Raw genomic sequence first — 21,773 nt, 5'->3', positions numbered from 1 at the left:
AGATGCTACTAAAGAGATATATAAGCAACAGGCAGGAGCTCTACTTCCCCATATCTCAGCATCTGCTGCTTGTCATTGTTTACATAGCCTGCGGCCAAAGCTAGACAAAAAGCAAGACTCACTCTGCACAATACTCTCCTCCGAAAGGCAAACGTGTGCATTTTTCCTTTCATAATTCCCATTTTAAGTATGAATTGAAGGTTTCTAAGCCCTGCCTCTCTATACAAGAGTAATTCAGTTGCAATCTACATTTTCGATGTGCTCAAAATGAACACCAAGATGACTCGTGCTGTTTATGAGATGCTTATATTTGCCAGTAAATACCTTGCTACAAACAAGCTATAATTTAAGTATTCAAAAGTCTTGGTTCAGCATAAAATTACTACTAACTGTAATTTTGAAGACCATGACCAGAGCTTCAATTTCAGGCTTGCAAAACTCTTCCTACACAATGATTCTTAAAAGTACAATCACATTTTCTTCCCTGACAACAGCAATCATTGTATCTCTGTAACTGCGGAAAAGATTACCTAGCTTTTAATTCACATTAGGTGGCTGCAACAATACCATGCTTCTTTTCTTTAAAATAAACTAATTATTGTCAATCAGCACAGTGGAATGTTAACGTTCTCCATAACCTGCCTTTTCAAAGGTATTCATAAATGTTAGAATCTAACTAATATAAACTAATCATCGGAGCCCTAGAAATGTCTCAAAACATATTTGTTCTGCGGTCTATCATTTTTGTCATATTATTTCAATCTACACGCTATATTTTGTCTGGACAATAATAGTCCTATTACACAGTCATACAGTGTTTTTCATCTAAATATTCAAAGCTCTTTGTATGCATTAATTAAACCACATTAAATCCCCCACTGATGTAGTAAGTATTATAATACTTCCAAACCATAAACATTTTCATAGCCACAGGCTATCAGTAAAGCTTTATGCATCAAGCAGTTTGGACAAAGAAAAGTTTTCGTGCCAGCGTGTTTGATCACGCCAAACTTTCTGCACAAATCCAAAATTGCAGAAATTGGGCTCTCACCCAGAGCAGCTCTGAAGGGAATGACTGTCATTCTCCCTCCACTTTACACAACCACTCCTTTCCAAAGATAATACCAAGCTTCAGTTCCCACCTCGTATTTCCTTCCAGCTGGTCGAGTCCATGTGAGGCGTTTCAGAGCCCGGAGGACAGACTCGGAAGCCGCGTGGCAGCCCTCCACGTGACAAATCTATAATCGGGTCTGACGCACGGTTAGATTTCAAGCGCCATATGGACTTGAGCAGTAGAGCCTGTAGAGATGGGACTCTTCATTTTTTGCTACCTGGGAGGCCTGTGACATCTACAAACAATTTTTCCCTTTCAGCCCATGTCAGATTAAGTGATCAATAATTCATCTGATAACTGAAATGCAGAGTGGGCTGCCAGTTTTTTCTGTGGTTTATGAATAACATGCTTTTTTAAATACCACACCGCGCTGGAACACAGCAGAAGGTACGCCGCAGGAAACGTATTACATATTGATACGCCATATTACACTGCAGTCTCAATGTAACCCTCATGTAATTCGCAAATTAAACTGACAGTTACGTGTTTTGTGTATGCAAGAAGCTGTTAGCAAAATGCTATAGGTGAATTAAACATTCTAAGAGAAAAATCTAGATCAAAAAATTCCTCCATGGAAAAAGCACAGTACCTTGAACCAATCGCTGTTGTCTTCTTGAGCAATAAATGGTTCCAGTCTGACTGTCCAGAGATCCAAAGCTGCAAATACAGGTAACCTCCCTTAAACTTCCTCACTGTTGCTGTTGCTTTGGAGCCTCTGATTAAGATATTGCCCTTGACACTGGCCATTTCTAACCAAGTGGTCTGCATAAAACTCCTGTTTAAAAAAAGTGATGGAAAACTCTGGCTGTACATGTTATCCTCAGTTCCAATCAATCAAAAAATGCATACGGGATAAATGAAATCACTCCTCAATGGCTATACCCGTTTTGGAGGAAGCTGTCATAACTGTTAGTTCATCTACCCTGAGGGGCATCGTATGTGAGGAATTACGTGGTTTAGTTCACAGTCGACTTTGCTAAATGTATGAGAGAAGAGAGGAGTGAATTTAGCAATTGTCAAGCATGATTCAGAGAAAACCTAAACAAGTGCAATTAAAATCCAAAATTAAATCATTACAATTACCTATACAAGTTCAGAGTATCAGATGCTCTTCTCAACCGAGACTGACACATCATCGCTCCAAAAATAGGCTAGAACTCTGTTTTCCTTATCTGCCCTCCACGGTTTGAGTAGATGCTTCTATCCCCCCCTTTCCTTCACTGACTGAAGAAAAACCGGTCAGATCTGAAATGACCGTGATTTTGTTGAGTTTAGTATATGATACGTTTTAATAAGATTGAAAGGGTTCATGTGTCCCCAGCGCGTAATTGCATGGATTAGGCCTGGAACGCTGCGCAAAATGAGAGGGGACTCGCCGAAGCCACCCGCAGCCTTGCCTACCTCCCGACAGGCGCCGTGTAATTTCTACTACTAATTCTTGGCAAATTTTTTGCTGTGATACTGTCATAAAGAGACAAACACAGAAAGATGACACTATTTGACTAAGAGAGTGCAACAGCTACTTGCCTCTATTGATCCCAGCTGGCTCCTAACGCAGTATAGGACTGCGTAAGAAAGGTTAGTCGGATGACCTCCAGCATTCCTCTCTTCTGAAAAAGCAGAGACAAATGCTCACCAAGAGAGCCAGGAATTTCCAAAAGAATTACTGAGGAGCAGAAATAAAATTTTAAGTTAAATTCCCAGTAAAGTTTGCAAACACAGCTATGAAAGTCTCATGGTAGTTTCTGCCCAGATCATCTTCGCCGTCATGCACAAACAATACACAGTTCTCCTACCTAAAATCAATAGTCTCCAGAAAACTTACTGGGATCAGAAATCAAAAAGCGGTAATTGTGCTCTTTATTTATGACTAAAGATATTGATTTGACAATTAGGAACAATCATAAAAGAGCAATATTTAAATGTAAAAGCAGCAATTGCTATTTGTTAAATTTACTTCAAAAGATCTGACATCTACCAGTATTCCAGATGGACAAACTCATGGAGAGGAAAGTGTTTATTCTTCAGCTTTTGACAGAATGCTTCACAGGTTTTTTTACATTTTGCAATTAAAAGAGTTTTCTGACTCAGCTATACAAACCCATTTTGGAATCCCAGGGTACCAGAGAGCACTTAAAGACACGGTTGGGAATATCAGAAATTACTTTTTTCCTCTTTTCTATTCCCAGCTCTTTTTTCATTGCCAATTCTTTTTCTCTTCCCTCTTGAGTTATTGAAAAAAAAAAACCCTAATTAAAATATCTTTCATAGTTATCAAGATTGTCCTTATCCTTCTGATAAGGTCACTAGATGGAGATGCCTGTCCCCCTAATTCTTCTCTGAGGTGGAAATTAAGTGGGCAGTAACTCAGCTACAGATAATTGTGCTACAATTCCTGCAAACAGTTTTATTTCCGTAGCATAAGATGAGATTTTGAAGTAGAGAAAGATAAAGATGGTTGGGGGCGGGCGGGATTACCTCATACAGATGTGAGTTTGGAGTTTATGCTGAGTGAAACTTGTTGTATGTGTAATCAGAACCAGTCTACTTTTCTTCCTATAAAATATCATATATTTTCCTTATTCTTTTTCTAATGACGTGTTCCTGAAAATACCTAAGAGTAGATCTGTTTAGCGGCGTGTCATAATATTATGAGTCAAATGGAAATTTCTAAGACAAGAACTACTGCAAAAGTATCCTAAATTGCTCCAGCGGACACACCACTTCTATTAAAAATAAGACGACTATGATGAAGTAGTCTACAGTAACTTCACTCTTTGGCATTATCTCACTTTGCTCCTCGTCGTTTCCTTAGAGGTGCAAACTGTTAGGTCCTTCGGTTCTTCATGGTACATAGCAGAAGCTTGGTGCATTGATTTGGTGGGTAAGGTAAACAGCCCAAAGCGCAGAATTAGTGTGTTCACCCTCTCTGGCAAAAATACAAAGTTTCACAAGAACAAATTATGACCGAAGCCTCAAACCTTACAGACTAAATAAATGCTGAGGTCATTTTAGTAGACACTTTCTTTCTCTTAGACAAATCCTCCAGTATTCCTTTTAGTCAAGCTATTAACTCCTCTTTAGAAACCGTGTTTAGAGAGTTTCCATCAGACATGAAATCAAGATAAATCGCTGACACCAATGACTATTATATTACTTGGGTAAACAGCGGTGGCCTTGCGGAGTCACACACCGTCTCGGGATGCAGCCGTCCCAGGAGTCGAGCTGGCAAAGGTCAGGAAAGCTGCCAAGGCTCCGAAGTTTGACTAACATCCCCAGGGATGCCCGCGGATCAGGTTACAGAGATCCGAGTGCTACCCTAATCAGTAAAATAAAAGCTTCTTTTCATCAATGGCTAATCACATGACTTCACTTGTGTCTAACTTCTTCCAGTTGCCTTGACAGATGAGAACACAATAATATAAATAAGAAATGACAGTCTATCAAAGAAGGTTAACATAAGGTCATGGCCATTTTTATTGGACTTCTATAGCTTATTCAAGTGTAAAATAGTAGACTGAGCATGCTTTACAAATCTGGACTTGTACTGGTAGCTGAGTTTTAAAACTGGATTTAAGTTTGGAAAACACCATTCTCCCTTTTTATGATGTTCAGGTAGAATTGCGTTGCGTTAATATAAAATACAAAATAAGAATATCTATAGATCTCATTGTACCACAGAAGAAGTCAGTGTTCCCTCTGCTGAACAAATAAGGAGGTATGGCATAAAGAGGCTGATTTGCCTCAGTTACTCCGCAGACCAGAGACAGAAGCATGAAACACGTAGCATTTCTGAGCCGCAAAGCCTTTATTAAATGAATACTGCAAATTCTACAGATAGAGGCGCAAGGCACTGGGCTTTTTCACACACACACATGCACTTCCCCTCTCTAACTCAGACCACGTTTTCTTGAGCAAATTCAGCCCCTGATGTTAACAAGAGCGCTCCCAAAAATTCTGTGCTCCAGTACGGATGCATATGCTGCAGAATCAGACCAACAGTCATATCCTAATAAATGTCAACTATTAATTTGTTGCATCATTTGTGCAGTGATTAAATCCAAATCCTTTCCCACTGAAATCAGAGGGTTTTCTCATTAGTAAGTACAAAGAGTCAGAGGTAAGCATGAGCTTTATGTCAAAATTCAACTATTTGCAAGAAAACTATGTCAGATAAGAAAACTTAAGTAGGTCTGTCCATGAACATGGGAGATAAAATGCTGCAGAACAACAGGTATATAATTAGTTTTGAAAGGCTAATCAAATCAGCCCTCTGGCACTTCTATACAGATGCACATGCTTTCACTTTCCTACAACTTGCTTCTTGATGGTAGTGTCACTCATTGCAGAGAAATAAGATAGTGAAGTAAGATATCACAACATATAATTCTGAATCATAGATCCTGCCGTGAGAGCCCACGACTGGTTAGAGAAGGTCCTTATGGGACTGAGAAGGGCTACAGAGCCTGCAGCTGTACCGTTCGATCCCCTGCCCCTACAGCTCGCTTAGCTAACAACCAAACCATGGCAGAAAGCAAATGCTTAGTTAATGCTGATTGCCGTAACTTGTTTTAAGCTTATATTGCCTATTTTTTGCTGTTTTCTTGTTTGTATTCACGCAGCCCCTTGTGCCTTGCAGACACCTTTGATGCCACAGAAGTTGGAGAGCCTGAGCATCCTCAACTCTTTCATCGTCCACTGTGAGATAAGGCCCTTGGACCTCCTGAAACTGCTCACAAAAAGAACAGCTATTATTGGCAAAGTCAGTGGTGTACTTCATCATATAGCTGGATTCGTTAATTTTTATCCACTTTCCGCTCCTCAGCATTGAAGAGCTCTGAATGACTAACAACAGTTTTAAAGAAATATATGGTTACTTCTGACAATACCTTTCCTTTTTGTCAGAAGGATATTCTGTTTTGTTTCTGAAAAACAGTATCAAGCTTTGCACTAATAATGACCTACTGAATAAAATTCTGCGCTACTTCTATGGTGGTTTTATAATGTTATGCCTTACTTGTATCTTGGCTTATAAAAAACTGTACAGCAATTGCTCTTTTCAGTCACCGGTGAAATAAAACCCATCCATGAGATGGATAATGGAAGGAGAACAGTAATACCCAGCTATTTTAGACTATACTTTAGACTAAAAGGTAATATAAAACGTATTGAAGCTATCAGGAAAGAAAGGACGTAACTATGCAGAATGACTATAAGCCTTACTCTTCCAAAACACCAGGGTAACCTCAATGATCATGTTTTACCCTCATGTGTAAAACGGCACCTTTGAGCAACACAACCATCGTGCAGGGGCAGCAATGAAATACCAGGTCACACGCTTACTTTTCCCTCAAACAGTGGTCAAGCACCAAGTCACTTAGGCTGTAAAATCTGATGGCTAGAAGCTGATGGTCTCTTGTGCAAATCCATATAGCCGTATGCTCATTGTCATTATCGACTTCACTAAGACTCACTTGTAATTAGTGTCACTGTTACTTTTACAGTATTTTATGACTTGAATGGCAACCAGTTTTTTCCACATTTCCCTTTTTTGGGTGAAGATTTCAAGCAGTGGTTTCAAAATGGCTAATAATATATTCTGTAATTCCTAGTTGGATAATACATGATAGAAGAATTAAATTTCTTAAGCTCTGTTTGGGTTTTTAAGGAATGTCAAAATAACAGAATGTAAAGTATATTTAAGGAATAGCAGAACTGAGCAGAAGAAACACTAATTTAACTTATTAACACAACTATTTTAACAGAAACAGCACTCACACTAAACAATTTTGAATTGAGATGAGCAGGATCCTGGCTTTCAAAAACTGAAGTTTTTGAAAAACTTTTAAGCAAATCTGAAAACAGTAAGTATTTATCAACCTACAGTCCTATGAGCTCATTCACAGGCATATTACCAAACAGACCCCAAAAGAGGTAACAGAAGAATGAGGTGAAGTAGCAGGAATCTGTGAATCACACCCAGTATTTCTGGCTTCAGTTCTCAAAAGGCCAAAATGAAAGCATTGAAGACCATAATGAAAAGCTTCAATCAAAATAAAATAACCGTCTAGATCTTACTTACATTGTCAAGCGGGGTGACAAACAAGAGCTTGCTGTGGAAAATAATTCTACAATCTTCTAGTGAATAAAGAGCGTAGCTGAATAAATTATAAAGTTAGGATAAGGAATATAATCACATCTAAGAAATGCATTGCTTTGTATCAAACCTTAAAAAAGGAGTTAAAGGACAATGGTGTAATGAAATCCTGGCAGAAAGGAATTTATGAGATACTATGCAACAGGAAAAGCCATAGAAGATGTTTTTATGAAAAGATGATAATACATTTAATAAAAATGTATCTAACACCTTTCATCTTGAGAGAATCAAAAAACTTCAACTATATACTTACTACAGTAATGAAATACAATTGAGGGTGCCATCTAGGCACGTAGCCAGTGCCCAAAAGATCACATAGCAGAGAACATTTATTACAAGTGTAAGGAAGAGCATGCAAGAAGGAGAAGGAACTGCTTTGACCTGTATACCGTATGCCTTGGCTACATCTCCACACCTGATCTCATCTACACTTTGCATCTCATGATGCAAAAACGTAGCAAATGCAGTTCAAGAGATCAGATGGGCTTGTTTACACCTGCTCTACGTTTATGAGATTATCATTTAGAAATCTAATCATAATTCACTTAATTGTTCTATCATAAGCTTATGCTATGCTTTAGTTTTTACACAAAGTCAGTCCTGAACCTGAGCTTTTGTGTAAGAACAAATATTACCCCATAATGGGACTTAGATTTCCCCTAGGAAGAAGGCAAATAGGTTTACAGAGCATGTGATTTTAAATCCCTTTTTATTCGGTTAATCTCTAGCTGTGGAATTGTGACTGAAATGCAAAAATGTATGTGTATTTTCTGATAAGAATAGTTTTGTTTTAGCAACAGATGAAATATTTGCAAATATATATACTTCAGGCTTTTAAACTGATGATGGAAGTTCCATAATCAGAACATGGCGCAATCAATCCAGGTTACATGATACAACTTTTCAATAAAAACACTTTGAAGTGTTCTTAGAGTTACATCTTCATAAACCAGACATAAGGAGATCTATACTCTTGACAACTCTGAGTATATGCTCTTTGGCTGGCTCTACATAAAAGGTAACATTTCCCTTTCCTTTCCAGTGTGTTCCCTGATTTTCTAATAGCAGTGAGACATAGTAAAAAATTTTTACCTCCACATGATTTTCCATCTTCCTCCAGTTTCTGGCCAGTTGGGCATTTGCAGTAGTAGCTGCCAATAGTATTACAGCACTGGTCGTGACAGCCCCCGTTCTCAGCGGTACACTCATTCACATCTGGTGGGAGAAAGTATCAGGCAGTCGATAAGGAGCAAGCATTGACCAGATTATCTGTTTATTTAATAACTGTGTGATTTTGATCTTGCAGAGTGAGATAGATACTGATAAATACAACTAAGGACCTATTCAGGCAGTGACTGCAGAACTGACTCCCATCTACGTTACTGTTCCCCACAACTCAACCAATGGACACGATTGAGCAAGTTTTCCTCTTCCACTTCTGTGCAAAACAAGCTGCATCAGTCCACCCACCTTTCAGAGCAGGCTATACCAAACACGCCAACTTTGCACTGAAGCAGGTCAGGAACAACTACTACACTGCCAATTCTAGCAGCTCACTTGCCAATCAGGTTGCTTCCAGCAGTCATGACAGAGATGAAAAACATCCGGAAGATGGTAGCATCTTAAATCAATGAAGGTCCTCCTTTCCTTAGGATACATGTGTGCTCATATACACGCACCTTATATACTTACCTGTTCCAATGGTTGTCTAGTTTGGGATAGGAATGTTTTTGCATGGTTTTGGATAGGAAAAATAGATATTTACACATTATAAATGAAGAACATTAAAGAACCATATAAATAAAAATATAAATAAGTGACTAGTCAACGGTTGAGAAAAATTAGTGAAGAGCAGCTTTCTTAATCCATGTACTTATATATTCTGCTTGACAATTTCTGAAGTAGTATGACAGAAATCTTCAGGTCAGTACTGTTCTGTTGAATGGGATCACAGTCAACAGATGGTATGAGAGTACTTCCAAACGAAAAACTTGTCAGATGGAATAGCAAACCTAACAAAAACAGGAGGTATTTGCTGTATTGATTTAACGCATTTCAGAAATCTCATGTAATGCCTTCTTGCTTGTATTGCTCTCTCTGAAGTGTTAATATTGTCATGGAGATGCATAATTCATTCAGTTCAGGGTAAGGAGTTACAACAATGAACCTGCGCAAGAATAACGGGTTGGGGGCATCTTCTTGATTTGCTGACAAAAGTCTCCAAGGAGCTTGTTGGCCCTGTAGTGCTACTCAGCGCGAGGCTCAGCGGAAAGCCAGGGCCAAAGGGACATAACGCATGCTCCAGCGATGGCACCAGCACGCAGGTGACAGCTCTTGCATCTGCGACACCTTCGGCATGGGTACAGGTCACGCATTACACTCAGGTTAGAGAAGTGGCAGAAGGTAAGCAACGAAAGATAAGTATAACTAGAATCACAGGCAACAGCTTCATATAAGCAGCGTTCTGCATTTCCAGTGGGGAGGTAGACCTTTTTGTAAAGTTTCTAATTAGATGCTGGTCAAAAGAAAAAAAAAAAAAAGCGCTGTAAAGATAAATCAAAAAAAAAAAGAAAAGAGAATTTCACATGTATACGAGAAAGATGAGATCCCTTCAGCTGCAATCCTCAGCCTTCACAGACTAAGATTTACCTAGGTTTGTTAGCTCATGAACAAGCCTGAGCTCAGCTTCACTCGCTTATTAATGATTCTAGCTAAAAAACAAAGAGGTTAAAGAAATTTGGCGGGGGGCAGAGGGAGAGGCTATTAAACAGCTAAAAGGAAAATGCATGAAATGTCAATGCTTGCCAAAGCGAAGCTGAAGAGGTGCAAACTCCCTAAAATCACTGAATTTCTCTGTAGCTCTAAAATCAGTGTCCTGACCCACACAACAAAACCTTCTTTGCCCTCAGTACTATTGAAAAAACATGGGTAAGTTATAATGAAAAAATAATTATCGCAAAGGTATATGCTAAACCATACCCCAGCTCTCATGACGCCAGCAAGGTCATTCTCTTGATTTCATGGGAACACAGTTCGGACAGACCAACTTGTCTGAAGAAAACGCTCCCACGCACAGCCCAAAGCACCAGCAGCGGCACAGCACGGACAGACGCTCGTCTCCGTCTTGGGACAGGCTCAGCGAACGCGTCACCAGCGACAGATTTTGGTCGTAGTCCTCAGGCAGGAGGAGGCGGCACCGCAGCGCCGGGCATCGCACACGAGACCATCAAGACCGCCCTGCTCCACGTGGTCCACGGCCTCTCGCTAGCAGACACCCGACGTGCCCGGTGACAACGAACCATGAAACAGCCTTGCTCCACAGCGTCCGCTTCTCTTCACACTTACAGTATTGACAACTAATAAAATCTCCTTTTTTTCTTTTTAAATAAAATTATTGGGGGACTACTTTTTTTTTCTAGACTGTTTAGCATAGACAATACTACTTGACCTCCTGGCATAAAACATTGACTGGATGATGCGGCCCATTTTATTAAAACCAGTCTCTGCACTTTGAACCAAAACATTAAAGTGTTTCTAGCTGAGAAGCTAATCATTATGCTCTTGGTTTCACTAGTGTATAACATATTTGGAAGTCTATAGTGCTATGGCATACTAATGTATATCATGTCTTTGCTTTTGATTGCGGTGTGTTTGTATTAGCAATCAGAAATCCGCTCATTTCTTGTTCAGAACAAAAAGCTGCCATGCCCCAATAAAAAAGTATTTGTGCTCCATGACTAATAACATCTTCCTTCATCTCTCTCTAACACTTACGCTGTGTCCAGGATTCCCTTGTCTCTGCCTTAATACATGCTTTCATCCCCTGCTTTTTGCTTCCCCTTACGCCAGAAATCCACTGCTTAATTCTGTTATATGCAGAAAACTTGACTTTTCATCCACACTTCTCATTAAAACAAATATTTCATTTAAAACTGATCATCAGGACTCGGCAATTAAATGATAATCAGCTTCATGTGAGAAAGCAAAACAAGCTTTTGATATAGTCTGATCCCTATCGCACAGCATTTGAAGACATATACTCATTAGGCATAAACTGTAATAGTCCTAACCTTAGTGATAGGCAAATGTACTCCCTAAGCACCTGCATCCTTAATTCTACCATCAGTCCCTGTAGAAAGCTTTCTCCACCGCCTGTACCATGCCAATTTGTTTTCTAAATTCCAGTAATAAAGGTCAGAAGTTACCTCAGCCAAAGGAGCACAAAAATAAATGATCTGAATGTGAACCAAAAACAAGTTTGTTTTGCATTTGCAAAAACACGATCCGTATAGCACTAATCACCTGCAATAACCTGCTCTATATTCTTAAAACACACGAAGTATTCAGAATTTTAAAATCTGATTACCGATTTGCCACTGTAATAAAAAAAGCAAACCAACAAAAACAATTCTGCCAAATGATAAATTTCAGCCTGCTTTCCATATTCAATGTTGTTCAAGGTTGCAAATAAATTTGCCTCTTGGAGAGCAAGAAAAATGACAGAAAATTTCTGACATGTAACAAGTCTGCCAGGTTAGGCCTGACAAAAGTTCAATGTTATCAAGACCATCAATCCATCTGTAATGACATGCTGTAGGCGCTTCAAAAAATAAATGTGATTTTTGCTACTGCAGTATTTCACATTTATTTATAGAGCCAGTGCTGCAACACAGAAACATTATCCACGGGACATGCTCCACGTGAGCTTTCAATCCTGCCACACCAAGCCTTGAAAAAGACTCTTTCAATAGACAAAACAACCCTTCTTCATCAATGAGAGTTTCTAGATTAACTTTATACGTGACCTATTATACATGTGGAAGAAAACAGTATATTCAAAATCTACTAGTACTCAAAAATGTGGATTGCAGACACGTGCCTAGATGTCCTACATTCCCTACACACATGGCTTTATAGGACTGCACCGCACACAATAAAGGTATTCATTTATCTAAAAACCTCATCAAATACTTTATAGCTTCAGAGTAGGGGAGCATGTCTTTTTTGCATTAAATGGATCACCTTTGCTCAATTAAGCGTGCCCAGGGGCTATATGATGAATAGAGAAAGACTGATTCCCTTCTCCTTTATTCTGCATTCTTGTTTAATGCTACTCACACCCTGTTTGAAAATATCACATAGCAGAGCGAGCTAGCAAACACCCCGGGCCTCCAGTAAAAAAAGAATCTCTTTATTAAGATTTTATGTAAAACTAGGCGATTTCAGATTTCCTACAAATGAAAATTTGATATAAAAGCCAACACCGGACAAAATGCCTTTCACTGTGATTCCAATCTTAAATCTAACAGGAGTGACCTGCACTATTACTAATTAACTCTCAAACATAGCAAGCAGATTAAGGGAAAAAAAAGAAAAAAGAAAAAAAGATCAATCTTCTGCTAAGCAGCAGCAGTGTGTTAGGCTGGAAGTCTCCTCTCTCCACCCCAAAGCCGAGCAATTGCAGCCGTGGAGCTGCTCCGCGCGGCACCGAGCGCAGCATCAGCCGGCCACGCTGCCCGCAGCGAGAGCCTGTTGCATTGCAGTGGGAAAATATCGACTGAATTATCGGTTCATTTTGTCAACAGTTTGTGTTTGTATCTATGGGACATGGCAGCTACCCCATTGCCTACAGCTTATGGTATTTTTTAAGCATGACATTTGACTAGTATGACAAGTTTATGCAATATGAAGCAGTATAAATTAATATGAACATTAACATAAATTAATATGAATATGCATTAAGATAACAAAGAGAATCTCATAACTGCGGTCCACTATTTAAAACATTTTTCCCAAAGTTGCTGCATTTATCAGCCACACGTGAGCAACAACTTTATGCATTTATTTTAACCCAGCCACCCGGCTCACCCTGCCACCGCAGTGACCAGCCCTCGGGGGCTAACCCGGGCTCTGAACCGTAGGCAGCCATAGCTTACGGGATGTGTAATAAATCACCAAAGTGGAGCAAGATCTGCAAAAGTCATTCACGTTCTTATTGCAATAGCACACGAACAGAGCTCTCCGCCCTGGGAAGGGAGGTTGTTCTGCTCAGTTTAAAAGCGCTAGTCCAGCACACAGCTCGAGTGGGATTTTACTGGCAAACCAGACATGTAAATTCCTAACCCTGAAAACATAACTCACACTTTCAGCTGCAAAACCCTACACTCATGATGCTTTGAATCAAACCTGAATGATTTTTAACGTGCAACTTAAACCCACCTATATGGGTACCTCAAACAATATACGCGAGTACCTGGTGCATGTACATGGCCTATGTATCTGCATTACATTTCGCATTCGTAGGAGATGTTACAGGCAAGTGTTTGCAAGCCACAACACACACTTGCCCACTTCACCCTCACTCTGCCCAGTAATCAGAGGATTTTAATACTGCAGAAAATCATAGGATTTTAACTTACTGAAAGCACATACAGATTTGTCTTCTGGCACCTGGGAGAACTCAGTGAACGAGCTTCAAACTAAAAACACTTCCAAAACATTTGTCAGATTAGCATTTGCCAGATCGTGCGACATTTGAAGAAGCTGCCATGGCGAGGGAAAGCACGCTTTTTAATTCGGAGCCCCAAGGGATATCTCTGGAAACGGAGCCATAACCATCACGGTATCGGTTCGCCTAACCAGGGCGTCGCAGCAGTGCTGCCCCGGGCCAAACCCTTCGGAGCAGTGGTCAGTCCAGGCAGATAGGGAAAAGCGTAAACCGGGCCAGCGCACAGGCACTACCGGCACCTCCTTCCCACCCCCAGCACGCTGCGGCTCCATCACCTCTTAGGCACAAACACCGTCTTTAAAACACCAGCTCCTGATGGGGCTAATGCCATGAATTTGTCTGTTCGCTCTTGCCTCTATACAAACTTTCAGCATCCAGAACATGTAACGACAATGAGATTATACAATATCATACCCACTATATATACAAAGACCCAATAAGCAGAGATTTTAGAACTGGACTTTCATATTCCCATTTATAGTTAATGCACAAATAATTAGATCTATTTTTTAGCAGTGCTAAACATCCAGTGAATAGGTAACTCCTTAACTTGCTGAAGGTTTTAGGTGCTGTTTTTTAAAGCTATAGCCCAGATGGTCTGCAACAAAAACCATATGTCTAAATAAATCCTGAAACTTGAGAAAGTTGATTTGAACTTTGCGTCATACCAGTGACTGCCCTATAACGCAGCTGATGCCAATACCTGTGCATCGGACCGTCGCAACGTCATACATCACTAGCTGAACCAGACAGGCTGGCGAACACAGTGCCCACCGCCCAAACAATACATCTGCTTTCTTTTCCTTCGTTTTGTGCAAGAGCTATATAACAGTCTTAACAGTAATTGTCTCTAAAACGTAAATTACATCCATCACTTCCCAGCCCTAACCATAAATTATCTGCCTGAATAGAAAGCAAAGCTGCTCATTCTGATAGTCAAGCGCAGGCCTACGCGTGTATTGATTAAGCACTCATAATGCTTTATTAGGTTTTCTTCCTCCACAAAGTCAATATCAGCATGAACATTTCTTCTTGTGCTGTTATGAAGTATCGTAAATCTGAGCTGTTATTAACAAGCGCTGGATTAGCGGAGCAGACTTACCCGAGAGCCTGGCACAGGCTGGTCCTGAGCCAACTCCCGGGAAACACCCATCACAGCCATCGTCTCTCCTGGCAGCTGCAGCAGCTGTGCTTTCCCAAATTAGTCCTTTTTTAAAATAAATTACTACTGCATATACTTCTTTTAACCCGCACATCACATTTACATACGCAGAGAACATCAGTCATCCGATTTTACGAATGCGTGTGGAGCCGACCTTCCGCTTGCAATCTGAACCTCTAAAACGGTCAGCTGTCTTCTGCTGCTGGAGCATTAAATAATTGTGTCACGAAACCTAGATAAAAAAAAATCCAAACAAAACCCCTAGTTGTAAACATACTTCACCAGGATTCGTTTCTCCCTCATTGAAATCATAGGCTGTAGATAAGGATTCACCAGATCCACCAATGCACTGGCACGCATCAAGAACAATTCCTTTAAAGTCACTGTAGAGGGAAAAACATGGCTCAACATTTAAGCAAATTAAACAAGAAGCTCTTAAAAGATGAGATGCTGGCAAGAATTAGGTTAGACCAGACCTGTGGTTCAGAAAACGTTCAGTGCCACATCGTAGCACACGTTGCAGAGACGACCTGTACCACCACGAGCTCTCCTCCGGCTCTCTAGCAACTAAAGACTAGGTTGAACTCTGAAACTCAGTGTTTAACAGTCCTTTCAAAGTCTGTGTTACTGATTACGGCAGCCCTGCACAACCCATACACAGCTGCTCGCTCTCCTCTTTCTGTTTTTTTTTTTTTCTTCTGTTCCTGAGCTTCACTGATGTTTTGCAACAATGACTTCCAAAACCAAACTGCTATGTGAAAAAATATCAGCTTTGATTTTTTTTTTTTTTTATCCCTCTGAAATAATCTACAGAGCAGGAACAACTACTTCTGGAGTGTTAAATATAGACCTAAAGTGGACCTAAATCGTACACAAAGTTTTCTTCCCTACACTAACAGGAATAAGTTAAATAAGAGGAAAATACATATCACAGTACAATAGAATTCCACAATAGTACTCATTTTTTAGATACATTTTCACAGACAAGGTATGAATACTGCAACCAAACGTCCCAGCGCATCTGAATAAAGCAAGAGCCGCCTCAGACGCTAATTGGCCATGATTGGAGATGACTGGGGAGAACAGCTACAACTACGGTTACAAACAGAGCTGATGCCTCCAACCCAAACCTCAAGTACCCTTGCTGCAATTAGAGATATTTTATCAAATTAGACAAGTGTTTCCCTTTGCCTGCTATGCTGGTGATGAGCACAACATAAAAGCAAGCATCATTTGCTATGGAGTCTCTCTCCTCACAACAGAGCTCAGCTGAGATGGTTTTTTTCCCCTCTTACACTTTCTGTGCCGCAAAATGGAGCCTTTTAGAAAGGATCAAGGACTTAGCAGCGACATCCTTAAAAGCCTTTGCTTTTGTCTAAAAACACATTTGCCCGAAAAACGCGCTCTCTTTGAGGTACAGCTGACTTCCATCACCACCAAACGCTGGCGGCGGCAGCTCCCGCGTCCTGCGCGCCCCGCGGCTCTCGGGGATCTAAGGTGTCGCCTCCCGCGAGGAACGCTGCAACCCTCCAACGCAGGAGGAACGAAGGGGCAGAGAGACAGCGCTGCGCGTTGCTGATGCTCTTCAGGCTCACCAGGATGACAGGCAAAGGAACCATTTCAGGCAGAAACAAATACGCTTCCTCCCTGGTAAAACACTGTAACTGTAGCTGAGATTCTACTAATTTTGGCAACGGCATACTTTGGTATCGCTGTGCAACGCTCCTGGTTCTGCCATGTTTCAAAGGTTGACGGTACCATTACTTAAACCCTGCCCGCAGCGGCGAGCGCAGGCGGCCCAGCGGGTTCGGGCGGTACCAGCTCCGCCAGCAGGTTCGGGGATGGTGAGCGGGGCCCTGCAAGACCAACCGCGTATTTGGAAACCGGCTCCCAAACCTTTATGTAAAGGAAAGGGAAACCTTGACTTTAGCTGCTTGTTCCAGAGGAGGTGACAAAGGAAAATACTAATGTAAGTGTAGCATAAAGTAGGTGTTTACTCTAGCTTTTTCCAAGCACAGAATAAAGGGAGACACAGAGGTGAAGGTCTGAGCAGCCTAAGCATGTGAACTGCTCCTCTCCTCCAAGCCTGTAAGGTGTCTGAAACCCAGGAACGTCTTCACCCCGCCGCAACGCTACGGAAAAGGAAACTAAGGATACCACAGCAGATTTTGGCCCTTGCATTCACGTTGGGACAGACCCTTGGCTGGTACAAAACACTGTCCACACCGGGACAATTCATATTAGCCGAGATCTGTCCTACAGCTTAGCCTTACCTCTCTCAGCCGCCTGCAAAGACCTTTCCAGAGGCTGCTTTGGGAACCACTTGTTTCCTTCACCGAAGGAAGCAACACCCGCAAGCCAGAGTCGTAGGTGCCCAGACATCGGTGCTGCTGCGGGAGGAAACCCCTCCGACGACAGCGCTGAAAGCCACGTCCCCTGCTTACGGTCCCCGCCGCGGGGCACAGCCACGACTCCAGAAACCGCTGCTCGACACACAAACAGGCCGATTATCACAACAGTATAGCCTAAGCAAGCTAGCAAATTAAGGAGCTTAAATTTCAGGGCACCTCTGTTGCAGTAAGGCAGTTCTTTATAAACTACTCCTTTTCACAATATAATTAACCCCCAGGACTAAGTATGTGAGCAAATTAGTTCATTTTTCACATGAATAATGGAAACTTTTCTTTCAAGCCATTAGGTGCTGAAATGAATGTTGAAGATATCTTAGCAGGAAAAGGATGATATGTGTCCGGCTTCTGGTTTAGGATTGGAATTAATTATTGAGAGTTAAAGGGAAACTCCTATTTTCTTCTATTTTCTTTCTTAAAAGTTGTCATTGCCTGTCAATGTTAATCACTAATGTTTGCTAGTAGGTCAAACCCTACCCATCATGAGATCTCGCATAGGAAGCGATGAGATTAATGTGAACAGATCAAACAGCAATGAATGGAAAGCCTCCACCACTGCCTTAAAGGGTTTAAGTATCTCTTTCTCCCTATGCCCTCCTGAATATCCTCTCCTCTTTTCTTTTTTGCTTTTAGAATACTTTCCTATCAGTCACGTGAGCAGAAGTACTCACTGCCCTGACAAAAATACCGCACTAATAATTAAAGTCGCAAAGTCGCTCTCACTTTCTGCTACAGAAATCAACTTTTCTGCAGTCGTTCTCTGCTGAAATACTCCCACAAGCCGGTCGCGCGTTTACAGTGAGCATAGATGAGAAGTCTTTATTTGGTTTACAAAGACATGTTCCATTGCCATTTAACCGCTCTGTCACAGCGGCTTCTAGTAAGTGATCTTGTGTGTCAAGGACAAAGGAACCCATAAAAAAAAAGATTAAATCTTCATCAGTTTAATTTGTAAAGAAACCCAAGGGAGGTCATTATTCCCAGAGACTTCATTGCCTAATTTGTCTTCCGAATTCTCCTAACTTATTTGACACCAACGGGTGCTTGTTAACTATTACTTATTGTTACTGCAGGGCAGAGTTTCTAAAGAGCTCACCGAGCAATAGAGCCCGCGCACAAAGACTGCAATTGCTCGGCGCAGAGCACCCAGCAGAAAGGCACTGCTGGGTGCTGCAGAAAGGCAGCTATTTCATTTGGTGCTAAACAGGAGCTAAGTGTGCCAGAAAAATCTGCATCTTTCTCGCTAGACACGATAGCGAGGCGAGCTTCCCTTCTGCTGAAGGGAATTTCCACTAGCGAATTCAAGAGGGACACTTAAACCTGCATACAGAGTTGTAACGAGCTTGCAAAAGAGAAAGCTATACAAGCCAGCAGCTTCCAGGCAGCTCTAACTGCGACAAGCTGGAAGCAAAAGACCAAAATCAGACCTTCCTTTTCCAGTTATGCCAAGAGTAACAAAGCACAGCTCTGGTTTCTTGGGTGCTTTGCTAGGAGGACAGCAGAATTTTCTAAGGACAGAGGTTTCCTTTAAAAAAATTCAATCCTGCTCAGCATCCCTGTATAATCACTCTGCAGAAGGAACAACGTGGCTCAAAGTCACCTCGGACCGACACCAGCGTCTGAGCCTGGGCCCGTCGCGACTCCCGCGAGCACAGATGTGCACCACGTGCAGCCGTCGTCGACAGAGGCAGCGGCTTCAGTTTTATGGCCTGGGAGTTCTGGTTATAAAAATATGCGATCTCAAGGGTTTTAACCGTCGGATGTCAAAGGTGATCACGCGCAGAAATTGGAGAACTGAAATTGTTAATCCTGCGTTACTAACACTGATTCATACCAGAGCCAGAAAGAGCCAATTTTATGTAATACAAACTTTACATGCTGGTTTCCAACATAAACTAAATTTGCCTTTTAAATCTATCTAGAAGTCAGGCATCTGGTTTTGATGCACAGCCATACCAGTTTCTTCAGTGGGTATAACTGCAGAGAGATTTGCACTCGTGTTTTCAGCAAAGCATCAGTGAGACGGTGTAAATCATTTAAAAGTTCAAAATTACTGCATCAATTGGTCTTTTCACATGTGATTATTTCATACTTTAAAACACTGATCCCTCCACCTTCCCCCCACAAGCAGTAGGTAGATCCTTTATGTTCCTCACTATTAACAAAGGGTAGGTACACTGCGGTAAAATCTTAATACACTTCTGTAAAATTCCTGGTTTCAAGATAACCAACTGTATTTTGTGAACAATAATATGGTCAAAGTATCAAATTTAAAACGCTCTTAAATATTAAATAGAATATTGAATAGAAATAAGGTTAGTATTCTTAAGATACACTGTAAAAGTGTTTAATAAATTAAAAAAAGACAAAGGGCAAAAATTATGAGGGCACAGAAACTGCAAACATGGGCATACAGGTTGCATGGAAATAAAGTTACAGCCATGCTGCATTTGTGTATGAAACGTGTAACTTCAAGCAAAGACAAGTATATTCTACAGACAGACACTCGTTTCAGTCCTAGTCCTGTTTTCAGAAGGGCGCGTGAGGAAATAAATCAAAAAATATGTTTACCTTGATCTTTAGCTCACTCTTAGAGACCACTCAGAGCTTCTCATTTAACCAAAGCACTTCAAACCAGATCCTGCAGGCTCTTCAGCGCAGAAGCACAGTTGTGTAGTGCACCGCAGAAAAGCCCCCAACAGCCTGGCCTGAACCCACCTTCGAAGGGACTGAACACTATTTACACCCAAGACCTCTCTCTGCACGTGTGCGAGGCCAAGGGTGAGCGTGCGAGCCCGCAAGCGGTGCCGACGGGACACAGGTCGACCCCAGCTCGCAGCTCCAGGGCCACCACTCAGGATCCCACCCTTCGCTTCCCATCGAAACTCAAATTCCTCACGCTCAAACAAGTCTAATCACTTTTTTGCATGGAAGAGACAGCCAAATTCATTCTGACTCGCAGAAGGAAAGTGTGATGTACGAGCGAAGTGCAGCAGTGTAATGTTATGGATGGCTCTGAAAACGTAGCTAGAAACATACGTCGCTCCTAACATCTTAGCCGTTGCCAACAGTTACCACCTAACATTGCCTGAGATGCTGCAGTGACTTCACGTTCAAAGGAAAGGAGCGGCTGGTATCTGAGATACCGCGTTGTGGTTACTGATAGCAACAGCGAGTTTTTAACAAAAGCAGCAGAGCCTTCGCAGAGAAGGCAGCAATCGCATTTTCATCGTGTGGCATGGACCCACTACACGCGTGTCCCGGCGTTGTTTAGAGAAACACGGCCTCGGAGCCCTCCGAGCTGCCTGGGGAGCTAGGAGCGGGTGCGGAAAGTTTCAAGGGAGCCAGTCGAGCTGACTTTGAACCCCAGGATTTTTAAGCTGTTCACTTTTTCTGTGCACACCATACCACTTCTTTGCCCCCCCCTAAAAACCTAAAATGCTTAATGCTATTAAATATACATATCCTGTTTTCAAGGGTGCTCCATCTTACACAACATGAGCATCAATGAACAGTGAAAAGAGTTGACAGCAATTGGATATTTATATTCTTACTGGAGAAAAGGTTAGAACAGCGATTAATGTGAGCAGCTGTAAAACCTGATTACTACACCACTAAAGCATAAGACCACAGGCTGAGACACAAAGAGGAGGAAATTAATTGGTTAAATTAATAGTTAACTTTTTATGTAACACGAAGCTAAAAAGGATTGCTTGGGAGTTTTAAATAACCCAAGGTTACTGATGGAAATTGTGTTAGCTGATACCCAGCCATGGTGCTCTATAGCACTATTCAGGATTTAATTTTTTTAAATTCAGTGCTGTTTTGTGGCATAGCTCATAGCAGGTAGATTTTTAGCCCTGTGACGTGAGGGAACTAGAGCCTCATGTGAGCACGCACATCACAGGAGCGATGCCCCATTCCTGTCCCCAACAAATCCTCTGTCCCCGTCCCAAGGGAAAGAGATTGGCATGGTACTGGCTGGCTCTTCTCCAGCTTGGGACACCAGGAAACCCCGCAGTAGGTTAGTTCACTGGTTCACAGCCCTTTGCGTTGCCAGCAGCGTAAATAACCTAAATTTAAAAAGGGAATTTGGCTCATTCTCTTTCAGGTCTGTCCTCCTCCCTAAAAACTGTTGTGCAGACTCCCTGCTGTTACATAGATACTCCAGAAACCTTTTGGAGAGCCGAATAATCCTATCTACATACTATTTGGAAGAGCTTTGCAACACTTGTGGATAAAAGATGCTACTTAACACAAAAAATAGCTGTGGCTGATGTAATATGAAAATCAAAATGTTTATACTCAACAGAGGCTGTTTTGCTTCTTCTGCCACACATGATCCAAAAGCATCCAGTGGGAAAATTAGTAAAAAAAACATGTTAATAAACAAGGTTATCATAGAAGATAGGAAAAACCTTTAA

At 41.4% G+C, this 21,773-nt stretch overlaps 1 protein-coding gene across 2 annotated transcripts in view; it reads right to left on the bottom strand.

Moving 5' to 3' along the window:
- The window catches only part of LOC112986455 (multiple epidermal growth factor-like domains protein 6), a 213,383-nt gene that overhangs the window by 87,403 nt on the left and 104,207 nt on the right, over positions 1–21,773 (bottom strand). For both annotated transcript variants that reach the window (XM_026105729.2, XM_026105731.2), the window contains exon 5: positions 8,364–8,486. In XM_026105729.2, the coding sequence (XP_025961514.2) occupies positions 8,364–8,486 (123 nt within the window). The remainder of the gene's footprint in view (positions 1–8,363; positions 8,487–21,773) is intronic.

The sequence above is a fragment of the Dromaius novaehollandiae genome, chromosome 9, assembly GCF_036370855.1.
Source record: "Dromaius novaehollandiae isolate bDroNov1 chromosome 9, bDroNov1.hap1, whole genome shotgun sequence".
NCBI lineage: Eukaryota > Metazoa > Chordata > Aves > Casuariiformes > Dromaiidae > Dromaius > Dromaius novaehollandiae.
This window is presented reverse-complemented; position numbering and strand designations above follow the sequence as displayed.